The 12,936-nt window shown below is 39.3% G+C and overlaps 1 protein-coding gene across 1 annotated transcript in view; it reads right to left on the reverse strand.

The window, feature by feature from the left end:
• Positions 1–12,936, reverse strand: part of RAB3C (RAB3C, member RAS oncogene family) — a 289,518-nt gene that overhangs the window by 55,620 nt on the left and 220,962 nt on the right. The window contains exon 4 of the mRNA XM_027101072.1: positions 2,926–3,050. Coding sequence (XP_026956873.1) covers positions 2,926–3,050 — 125 coding nt within the window. The remainder of the gene's footprint in view (positions 1–2,925; positions 3,051–12,936) is intronic.

Below are 12,936 nucleotides of genomic sequence, written 5' to 3' on the forward strand. Positions count from 1 at the left end.
GATTTGAAGAACAGAGATGAACAACACAATAAGTGAAATAAAAAAACACACTAGAAGGAATCAATAGCAGAATAACAGGCAGAAGAACACAGTGAGCTGGAAGACAGAGTGTTTGAAATCACTGCCATAGAAGAGAATAAAGAATGAAAAAAAAATGAGGACAGTCACAGAGACCTCTGTGACAACAGCAAATGCACGAATATTTGCAATATAGAGGTCCCAGAAGATGAAGAGAAAGGAAAAGGGCCTGAGAAAAAATTTGAAGAGATTATAACTAAAAAGTTCCCTAACATGGGAAAGGGAGACACTCATCCAAGTCCAGGAAGTGCAGAGAGTCACATACAGGATAAACCCAAGGAGGAACACATCGAGACACATGGTAATCAAATTGACAAAAATTAAAGACAAAGAAAAAAATATTAAAAGCAACAAGGGAAAAGCAACAAATAACACACAAGGAATCCTTGTAAGGTTAACAGCTGATTTTTCAGCAGAAACTCTGCAGGCCAGAACAGAGAGGTACGATATATTTAAAGTGTTGAAAGGGCAAAACCTACAACCAAGATTACTCTAACCAGTAAGGCTCTCATTCAGATTTGAGAGAGAAATTGAAAGCTTTACAGATAAGCAAAAGCTAAGAGAATTCAGCACCACCAAACCAGCCTTACAACAAATGCTAAAGGAACTTCTCTAGGTGTGTGTGTTGGCGGGGGAAGGCCACAACTAGAAACAAGAAAATCACAAGTGGGAAAGCTCACTGGTAAAGGCAAACATAAAGTAGTGGTAAAAAATCATCCACACACAAATATGATATCAAACCCAGCAACCGTGAATATGCAATGGAGAAAAGACAGTCTCTTCAATGAGTGGTGCTGGGAAAACTGGACAGCTACATGTAAAAGAATAAAATTAGAACACTCTCTAACACCATACACAAAAATAAACTCAAATTGGATCACAGACCTAAATGTAAGGCTGGATACTATAAAACTCCTAGAGGAAAACACAGAACTCTCTTTGACGTAAATTGCAGAAATATCTTTTTGAATTCACCTCCTAGAGTAATGACAATAAAAACAAAAATAAACAAATTGGACGTAATGAAACTTAAAAGCTTTTGCACAGCAAAGGACACCATAAACAAAATGAAAAGACAACAAACAGAATGGGAGAAAATATTTGCAAATGAAGCAACAAGGAATTAATTTCCAAAATATGCAAACAGCTCATGCAGCTCAATATCAAAAAAGCAAACAACCCAACCAAAAAATGGACAGAAGATCTAAATAGACATTTTTCCAAAGAAGACACACAGATAGCCAAAAAGCACATGAAAAGATGCTCAACATCACTAATTATTGGAGAAATGCAAATCAAAATTACAATGAGTAGTTGTACAAAACTACAATCACCTTAAAACAGTCAGAATGGCCATCATCAAAAAATCTACAAACAATAAGTGCTGGAGAGGGTGTAGAGAAAAGGGAACCCTTCTACACTCTTGGTGGGAATGTAAATCGGTACAACCACTATGGAGAACAGTGTGGAAGTTCCTTAAAAAACTAAATATAGAACTACTACATGATCCAACAATCCCATTCCTGGTCATATATCTGTAGAAAAACATAATTTGAAAAGGTATCCTAATGTTCATTTCAGCACTATTTACAGTAGCCAAGACATGGAAGCAACCTAAATGTCCATTGACAGAGGAGTGGATAAAGAAGATGTGGTACATATATACAATGGAATACTACTCAGCCATAAAAAAGAACAAAACAATGCCATTTGCAGCAACATGGATGGACGTAGAGATTGTCATACTGAGTGAAGTAAGTCAGAGAAAGACAAATATCATATGATATCGCTTATATGTGGAATCTTAAAAAATGGTACAAATGAACTTATTTACAAAACAGAAATAGAGTCTTATTTACAATACCGAAACAGATGTAGAAAACAAACTTATGGTTACTAGAGGGGAAAGGGGGGAGGGATAAACTGGGGGATTGGGATTGACATATACACACTACTATATATAAAATAGATAACTAATAAAGACCTACTGTATAGCACAGGGAACTCTACTCAATACTCTATAATGAGCTATATGGGAAAATAATCTAAAAAAGAGTGGATATATGTACATGTATAACTTATTCACTTTGCTGTACACCTGAAACTAACACAACATTGTAAGTCAACTATACTCCAATAAAAATTATTAAAAAAAAATAAATCAATCATGATTCCCTCCTTTGCACCAAAACTCTACCTTACTCACCCAAGCATTTTTTCTCCTATATACAATGTTTTGCATTTGAAATGGCTTTGCCATTTCTAAAACTCTTTCATATCTATCTCTTATCTCAGTTGATCTTATCTACAAGGACTTGGTAAAGTAGGCATGGGTCATAATACTCATTCTTAAGAGATGAGGAAACTGAGTTTCAAAGAGGTTTGTAACTGTAACACACATTGCCAGTGGTGTCTCTAGAACCAGAATCTATAACATGACCTATTCTGTGCCTATTACCCACCCTCCTCCAATGGAAACTTGAAAACAACAATCATATAGCATAATAAAGTGCTCACTCAGTATAAAATATTGTATATAGAGAAAAAACCCCAAAGAAATAGCAAGCAAGGCACATCCTGTCTTTCTTATGCAATGGAATTTGAACATCTTGTACTAAATCCAGATGCTGGCTGTCTATTTTGCTTCTGTAATTGTGCTTGGATTCTAAGGATACCACAGAAAGTGGGAGGAAATCCACTTACTACTTACAGGTGATGTGTTGGTTTCTACTGTCGGGTTGACAATCTTTTCATTAAATCCATCCTAGCAAGTAGCTGGGACTCTGCACTGTGTTACAAGTAATTACCATGCTCTCTTTCTCATTAATTTGATCATTTGTTTCTTACCAAGCTGTTCTCCTAAATGTTGGCCCCTCTCAGTTGAGATGACTCGCTCATCTTCCATGTCACATTTGTTCCCAACCAGGATAACCTGGGCATTATCCCATGAGTATGTTTTGATTTGAGTTGACCTACAAGAAAAAAAAAAAAAAGGCAAAAAAATGATCAGAGGAAAGTGCAACAGCATAACATGAAGGAGAAGAAATACATCCCACAGATGACGATAACAGCAAAAAATGAAGCCCAAATACCTGACATTTAGAATTAATTAGTTCAGTGCAATTTTACCCTTCAGATACTCATCAGGGATTGCATGAGTCAAAAATCAGGGGAATGGTGGTGTATTTAGAATTCTTCTGTGTTTGGTGAGATTAATATTACTACTGCTTCTTCCTTTCCCCCTTCTACTCCACCTTATACAGTACTTTTATACCTGGAGTGAGTGGCCAACCATCCCAGTTTGCCCAAGATGTTCCCAGTTTTAGCAGTAAAAGTCCTATGCCCCAAGAAACCCCTCAGTTCCAAGAAACCTGAGATGGTTGGTCACTATTTATAGCCCATCACAGAAAAGAATTTTTACCTTGTTACAGTCACAACTTAAAGAGCTAAGACAATTGGGTTAGGAAATCTGGGGATAATGATAATATTTTAAAAAAGTGTTATAAGAACTAATCTACTCATGCCTTACATTTTTAAGAGAAAAATGCCAGGTTGATTAATATCAAAATTGTAATACAATGAGCTGGTGTTTTAGGTTACTCTAAACAGGATATCTAGGATTCAGAATAAGCTTCTGGTATGGATCATAATGCACATAACCAAATTTTGATTTTGAAACTTAGTTGATAACTATAATAGTTAATATTTGCAGGTACTGTTTTAAGCTCTTTATATATGTTACCTTAACTTAATCCTTAGAGTAACTCAAGGGAGATAATATTATGATCCTCATTTTATAGTTGAGGAAAATGAGGCACAGAAAGGTTAAAAAATTCGCCTAAGACAACTCAGCTAGCAAAGTGGTAGATCTGGAAATCAAAATGCAGGCAGTAAAGCTTTCAAGCCTGTGCTTTTAAACACATATCTGTAGTACTCATTACAAGTTTGAGAAGTGAAGTTCCAGTGTATTTTTTTATCATTTCAGAGAGGAAGCTGAAAGGAAGCCATGTTCTTTAATCCTCCCTTTTTATTGGCCACGTTCTTATTTGATAACAATTCTAGATAGGTGGGAAAGACATATCACCCAGTGGGTGGTTGAGAGAGAGAGAGAGAGAGAGAGAGAGAGAGAGAGAGAGAGAGGCAGAGAGGGAGAGAGGGAGAGAGAGGGAGAGAGAGGGGGAGGGAGAGAGAGGGGGAGGGAGGGAGAGAGAGAGAGAGACAGAGAGAGAGAGAGAGAGAGATGCTAAACAAATGATGAAAGTTTAATAAAGGGATTTGTATAATGTCAAAAAGAGAAGCTTGGCATGTTCTTACTAGCAATTGTCAAATACTTCAGGATTTTTACAAAGAAAATAGTGATGAGCTGTTCTCAGCTTGAAGACAGAATGAAAGCAAATAGGTTTAAACTGCAGCAGGAGAGCTTTTAATGAGATGTCATCACTATTTCTCCCTTCCGAGAAGAAAGAAGAGAGCTAAAGGGCAGATAGGGTCTTATTTCAGAGTACTTCCCTGAACCAAGTACAAGTTTTCAAATGAGATTAAAATATCTGGTGAAAGATACCTTTGGTTCCATGTGAGCGTCTCAAGGCGCAGCATATTTTATCAGAAAAATCTGGGGATGTGACCTTTCTAATTATGACACCTAAGAGAATAATACATTCCTCTAGCAATAGTCACATTCAGCATGTATCTATAAACTGGGAAACTAAAGGCAGACATTCATAATCTACACTTTTCACTTACCTCATCTTATGAGTGGGGTATATGAAAAATGATGAATCCAGAGTGAATTAAGATGTAAAAAATATTCTATACCTGGACACATCTTAAATCTCAAGTGCTAAGATAGTTGTATAAATAAATTCCAAAGGTTCTTTCAAAGGAATTCAAATCTAATCAGATTTCCTTAGGTAATTAAAAAAATTATCCCTTTGCTCCTTTAGGTCTTGTTAGCCAAGGCTTGGCCTATGCCTAGAAAGGCCCTAGGTTGAGAGCCCCTATGTTAATGGAGAAAGTTCTTATCCTGGCACACAGCTAGAACACAAATTTGCAGAATGAAGCTGGGGAGACGGGAGTCACAGGAGTGTCATACTTGCATAAGGAGGAGGCTGGGGCTGGTATGTAATAGCATGGCTTACTGAATTTACCAAGGACAAATGCTTGCCTGAAAAAATTTAGCACTCTTCTGACCTAGTTAAACTCTTCCTGCTGCACCCCTGATTGTATAAACTTACACCGGGCCGGGGTGCACCTTTGTGAAGGTAAAGAAGAAACAACTCAGCTAGCTGATTTGTACTCTTTAACCAAGTTAATGGAATGCTTGCTTCTGCCATTAAACACGTCTGAGTCTCTCAGTTCTAGCATAATAACTCATGGGGTCTTCGGAGGCCACAGAGATAGATTATACATCTATGCATACACAACATTCCCTGTTTATACTGTGTGTGTGTATAATTTGGGGATGCCATGATTACAACAGAATCATCCCCCTTTCCAATTGTACCTATATCAGAAATATTTTACTGTAACCTCCGCAATGTCCTAAATTGCCAATAATTAAAAATGAACACTTTCTGTAATTAGGGAATTATAAAGAACCGTTACCTTAAAATCTTCAAGAGCCCTTGGAGACAATTTCTCTTTTTAATCAAATATCAACTGTGGTCTGAGACATTTGTGTTGAAGTGAACAAAACATTAATTTGCCAGAGTTGGTTAATCAAATAAGATTTGTTTTTGGACTCTGGACTTTCTGATGAAGTCCGCCATCAACAGAGTAGCTTTAGGCAAAGCCCAATCACCAGCTACAGGGGAACAGAACCATGCTGACTGATTTATGAATTACTACATATCATAGAATCTAAGATGCCGTGTATTATAAGATTAAAAATTACTTTACGAATGGCCAAGAACAAAAAGCAGCAGCCTATGAAACTGTGATACAATGGTTAACAATTGTCCTGCTAGACATACTTGTCAGTTACATCACCTTCTTGTTACTCTGAAGTTTTTTTCATGTATTCTGAGGGATTTAGTAATTCTTTCTGTCTTCAGTTGCTTTGTTCATGAAAGATGATCATCCTATGACTACCTCAATAAGTCAACATACCCTTCTGCTTGTGGGTATCTTCCCTTAAGACCTGTAGAGCACCAGCATGTTGCTTTGCAGGGAAATATGAAGTGATGGTCATTACTCCAAGTGAGTATTCACATCCCTAACATCAAACTGATACCCACCTCCCGCATACACAATAACTTTCTACCTACGTTGTAACGGTTCCACCACTCAGTTGAGGTAAGGACAGTATACACAGCTATGACCCTGTTGGTGCATGTACAGGCAGTGGAATCCATTTCTCATACAGCATCAGCAATTACAATGTCATTTATTGTAAGACACATCCCAATTTCAGAGATGTTAAAATATGAGTAATTGTGCATCTTAGCTTCTGTAAAATACTATTGTTTTCTTGGTATTTCTTTTATGTATGAAGACCTAGGTTGAAATGAGAGCTTGGATTATTCCTTTAGCTCAGGAATACTTGAAGATGAGAAAATATAAACCTCATGGGTTGAGAAAGACCCAGAGTTGTGTGTAATATGAATTAAGGGCAGAAGACTGTTGGGATGAAAATCCAATCCCCAACCCTTCCAACTCAGAATCCTAACAATTTTATTCAGCTCATTTAAAAGAGAGTGCTAATACTGAGTATGGGAAAGTCATTCTGCACTCCGCAGCCTCAGCATCTTCATCTGTAAAATGAGGCCACCACATTTTGTACTTAATCTCTGGGGATGTTGTAGGACAAATGTGGTTTTAGGTAGGGTCATGCTCTACTTTCTACGTCGCAAACACCTTTTCACAAATATAAAACATTATTAGTCCCAGCTTGGGCAGCCAGCTGTTTCTCTTCCTCAGTCCAGGTCAACTCATCCTTTCTAATTTCTATAATCTAAAAAATAATTTCAGTTTTTTTCATTGAAGAATCTCAAATTTTGTCTCCGGTTTATACCTTAAGGCTGAGGTCCTGTACAGATACGTTACTAAGAAGGAGTAAATGGCCTTTTTTGGTATGTCTATTAGGAGTACGGTACATGTTTATTGAGTGAATCCTCCTTTCATGTGTCATTTCTATGTATCTACTTTTTCAGTCATTTGCTATATTTTGTAAAATTTCTTATTCGGGAATGGGTTTTTATCACCTCATTAGGAATTGTCTTATTTCTTTGTCTGTTAGGGAGACATATTTAAAGAAAGTGCTGTCACCAAATAACATACATGAGAGAAGATGATTTATTTCTGAATCACTGCAAAAGATCCTTTGGGATTTACTGTTAACCTCAACAAGATTAATGGACTCAGAAGCAACACGCTGGTCACCATGGTTACTCTAGGAATGGCAATTAACTCAGACCTTACCAGTAACGAGGTCCTGGTTACTAAAAAAAAAAAGTTATTTGTCTTTTAGTTAAAAACAAAAATAAAACAATAACCCCCCTCTCTCTCTATATTTCTATATTTTTATATGTTTCCTCTATAAATACATATGTAGGGAGAGAGGATTTTGATTTTTGTTTTATATTATGAGGCAGAGGGAGATGAAGAGATTTTCATATTTTATACATAAATGACTGAACTCTGCTCAAAATAATTTAGGAGAGCTGTAAACAGACAAATCAAATTCCTATAATATCTCTATTTCTCCTCTCTTGTTCTGGGTATATAAATAATCTCCTACGAGTTCAACCTGTTTTCATTGAGAAGAGACTCTTATTAGTGATAATGTTCTGAAAAACAGTCCACAAAATGTACCTCAGTAACCCAAAAAGCAGTTATCTCTTAGGGTCTGATCTGGGCTATACATGGGAAGATGAGGTGTCAGGGAGAATATGACCAGCTCTTCCCCCTGCAGTGAACCTCAGACAGATCTTAACAGCAGTCCTAGTCTTCATTCTGGAAGCTCAAATTTCTCCTCAGCATCCATTTCCCTTACTCTCCTCAATATTCGGGAACCTCAGCCTTCAGCACCTCAGCAGACTTCAAGTCATTATGGAATTTCCCAATCTCCTACTGCTCATCGCATAGCATTGGCCCTTCTGTTACTTTTCTACTAACTTAATCATTTATTTATTCAATTTTTCTCAACCCTTGGAGAGCTTTGAAAAATAACTTCAACCTAGAACAATTAAATCAGAACCTTTAGGGACGTCATCATAAGCATTATAAAAAATAATCTCTGCAGCTCATTTGTATGTATGACTGGGATGGCTCTCTCGCCCACACCTGTTTCAGTTTTTAAAATAATCGGTTTCTTTACTTCCCATCTAACGCTCAAAGTGTTTGCAGGTGGTTTACAGAGATACATACAAAATTAAAGATCTAAACAAAATAAATTTTAAAATGAATGAGTAGTAATAAGGAAACAAAAATAGGAACGTAATAAAACCTAATGATTTTTATACACTGTAAAAGCTAACAGGTAGTCTCAGAAGTTGAGGAGATAGGCTTTTCATAGGTACATTAACTCATTTAATAAAGGAGTTATAAAAGGAAATGTTAAAAATGTATACTCAAATAAATGTTCTCCAACCTCTTTTTTTTTTTGCAGAATGCGGGCCTCTCACTCTTGTGGCCTCTCCCGTTGCGGAGCACAGGCTCCGGACGCGCAGGCTCAGCGGCCATGGCTCACGGGCCCAGCTGCTCCGCGGCATGTGGGATCTTCCCGGACCGGGGCACGAACCCATGTCCCCTGCATCGGCAGGCGGACTCTCAACCACTGTGCCACCAGGGAAGCCCTGTTCTCCAACTTTTAATATCTTTAATTAGTTAAAGAAATAGGTTTATAGTTTTTGGTAAAATTGCTATATTCTCATTAAAAATTTTAATAAGAGAAAAAGCTAAAGCAAAAAATAAAAATTATCAGAAATCTCACTAACCCCAGATAACCACCACTAACATCTTGGAGAAAATCCTAGAGTAGACTGTATTACTGACCTCACTGAGTCATCACCTCCTTCCCTGTAGGTGGATTATATTTCCTTGCCCTCCTGGCTTTGGACTGGGCCAAGTGAATTGCTTTGGCCAATGGAACATTAGGAGATTTGGTGTGAGCCACTGGTGAGCAATAGGCATCAGAGGCATTGTGAGTTTCATCAGCCCTCTGGTATTCTTGCTCTTCATCATGGAAGAGCCCATCCCAGAAGGGGGGCTGCTCTGCCAGCCTGTCCCAGAGGAGTGAGAAAGCAGGAGGAGCCCAGCTGAGCTCTACAGAGATCAGCAAATCGCAGCCAAACCTAGAAGAGCCCAGCATTGCTTTCTCATTTCATCTCTTGCTACCCAACTTTGATACAGCCTTATTAATTTCTTTGAATTTCTCAAACATGCTATATTTTTCAACAACTAGGAGCTATCACTATGGGTGGGTCTAGGTTTTGCAAGGCCTAAAACTAATACAAATGTGAGGGCCCAATTTAAGGAAAAAATGCAAATTAGAAATACAGACAGTCAGAATGGCCATCATTAAAACGTCTACAAATAACAAATGCTGGAGAGGGTGTGGAGAAAAGGGAACCCTCCTACACTGTTGGTGGGAATGTAAATTGGTGGAGCCACTATGGAGAACAGTATGGAGGTTCCTCAGAAAACTAAACATAGAGTTACCATAGGATCCAACAATCCCACTCCTGGGCATATATCTGGACAAAACTATAATTCAAAAAGATACATGCACCCCTATGTTCACAGCAGCACTGTTTACAATAGCCAAGACATGGAAACTACCTAACTGTCCATCAACAAATGAATGGATAAAGAAGATGTGGCACATACATACAATGGAATACTACTCAGCCATAAAAAGAATGAAATAATGCCATTTGCAGCTACATGGATGGACCTAGAGATTATCATACTAAGCAAAGTAAGTCAGAGAAAGACAAATACCATATGATATCACTTATATGTGGAATCTAAAATATGACACAAAAGAACTTATTTATGAAACAGAAACAGACTCACAGACATAGAGAACAGACTTGTGGTTGCCAAGCGGGAGGGAAGGATTGGGAGTTTGGGGTTAGCAGATGAAAACTAGTATACATAGAATGGATAAACAACAAGGTCCTACTGTGTATCACAGGGAACTATGTTCAATATCCTGTGATAAACCATAATGGAAGAGAAAAAAAAGAAATACAGAATGAGGTACAGGGCAGTTTGTAGCAGATGCTGTTGGTGCTCTGCACATATTCCCCAGGCCTCGCCACTTCCTCGTGTGCTGGCTGCCTTCCAACTGCCAGTATCTGCAGCTTTTGGCTTTAAAGTCTTCTCTGAAGCAATGGAAGGCCACTCCACCCATCAGGGAAAGTCAAATGTAACAGGGAAAGAGCACACCCCAGGAACAGACCTCAGCCAGTGACTGACAGGAGTTAGCGTGTAACTACTGCCACTCCCTTGCTCCTCCGGCTGCTGCTGCAATGATTCCCAGAATTTCAAGAAGGATGAAACTCTAGTTACCCATAATGGTAGAAACACCATTTATTGGTGGTCTTCCCTTCCCCAGCTAACTTCCCCACCCTCTGTGGCTATTTCTTACACTTTCTGAAAATAACCACTTGTATACAAATTCCCCTCTACGAGCCTGCTTCAGGAGAAACCCCAACTAATACACTTGGAATGGGCTTGTCCAGGAAAGGGACCCAAAGTTTCCTAGTAAGGTTCTGGAGATGGCAGTACTGGCTTGAAAGCACTGATTATTAAATATTAAGGACTTCTGTGGGTTGGTTGTGAAACTGTACCTTAACGTTGACCACGATGGGTGTTTTTATACCATGGAAATTAGCAAATGCTACAAATCAGATTTTTTTCTTTTGTTTTTGCCTTTTTTCAAAGAGTCTGTTTCCTGGTACACCAGAGAATGTAAGCTTCATTAGTTTTGCAAGAAATTCACCTGTTGCTATCACATGTGCCATTGTCTAAAACACATGGCCTCTGTGTCAGGCTACCTCACCCCCTTCCATCTGGTCTCCGCTCAATCCCTCCTCTGGACTAGGTGCTCATCATATAGGCCCCCATACACCCTGTACCTCACTCACCTGGACCTTCTCACTTGTCTGTATCTCTCCTAGACTACAGGGGGGGCAGGGACCCCAACTGTTTTGTTCACCACTGTGCACTCAGGAAAACATCTGGCACAAAGAAGGGTCTCAGCCAGTAACTGTGAATTAGTGACCAAATGAATGAGAGAACCGTAGACCGAATGTGGCAAAAATGCCTAAGGCATTCAGTAAGTTCAGAATATCAGCATAAAATTAAAACAGCACAGGAGGAGAATCACCACTGTATGTGATGCCGGTGCCCCACGACATCCCTTTCAGGACGCGTTGCTGGCAGAGTTCTTCCAAGGTCTTTGACATCCTGACCACGTCCTTGGTAGAGAAAAGCAAGTGTTGGCCCCTCTACAACCTGCAGGGCCATCTGTGTGATGAGCTATTCATTCCAGCCAACAGGAAGCACATTCCTTTCCGCTCCAGCACCGACAGTCAGGATGAGGATACTCAGGGAGTAACTTAGCACCTCGTTACCGTGGAATAGTTGCTTTGGAGGGTCCTAGTCTGACTCCTTCATTTTGTAGATGATAAAGCTGAAACTCAACATGTGGAGTGACATGTTAATGGAGATGATGCAGTTACCTAGTGGCTGACGTGAGTCTGTATCCCAAGACTCTCCATGCCTCCTCGTCTACTTCCACAGGGAAGAGGAGTGACTACATTGTACTGAGCATGGAAGTTGGGAAGAAATTCATGTGCCAAACAGTTGACTGGTTTTTAAAAATAAAAAGTAATATGTCTCCTGAGGAGACCAACATACTCTAAATCTCCATATATATGAGAGTCATGAGGCTGCATGTGGAAATGAGCAGAACTGGATGGGTCTGAAGGATCCGATCCTCTTTGCAGGAAGCCCGTTGCTGAGAGCAAATAGCATTTATTCAAGAACTCAAGAAGCAGTCATCTTCAGCAGTGTGGTCCTGGAACCACCTGGGACCACATCAGATTCTGCATTGTCAGTCTAAAACCAACTTTAGACCCATTTCTATCATGCCTCTGTTATAACTTCTAATCTCATTTTGTTTGTACAAAATGTCAAATTCTATTTTTTTAATCCATATGTGTGGTAGGAACAACTGGACATCTCTCTTCTATGCCAGAAAGAAAAACAACTGGATGGAGGAAGCATCACCCACTGGAAAACAGAGACAGAACCCCCCCCCCCCCTTCAGTGAGCAGAAGGGAGTCTGACCCAGGAAAGGGACAGATGTTCCTCGGTTCTAGAATGCCTGGGTTATTCTTCCACAACTGGCAAGGCCAAATCCAGGTTAACAGAAATATCCTTTTCTCAAATCAGACTGTATTATCCTGGGGGAATGAATGGTCTTTGATAAGGCTTTTTGCTACTTAGCTGAAGGGCAAGCTGAACTTAGAATCTAGCATCTGCTCTGCCCTCACTCAGATACCAGGATATTGTCCTTCACCTTCATAGCCCGGGGGGCTGAGCAGAGGAGAAGCTCCACACACATTCGAACAAAGCCTGAGCACTGAGGCATGCAAGACATTAAGAAAGGACCAAGGAGGAGGAGGAGGGAATGTCTCCTCCTGTGGGGTAGGCGGGGTTTCCATGAGGGGAATGAAACCTCAAGTCTTTGGGACTGAGCAAGTGGGAGCCAAAGGGAAATGAGAAGTGGAGATTAAGAGGAGATAACGACAGGAAAAGGAGAAATGTCCGCTAAACCTGTTTGAAGTCTAGGATTGCCTCCATTCCAGGCAGGAAAATAAATAATATAGTTATATCTTCCTTTCC

Source organism: Aethalodelphis obliquidens, unplaced genomic scaffold, assembly GCF_003676395.1.
Source record: "Aethalodelphis obliquidens isolate GAN/ISIS:26980383/991018 unplaced genomic scaffold, ASM367639v1 scaffold4, whole genome shotgun sequence".
Taxonomy (NCBI): domain Eukaryota; kingdom Metazoa; phylum Chordata; class Mammalia; order Artiodactyla; family Delphinidae; genus Aethalodelphis; species Aethalodelphis obliquidens.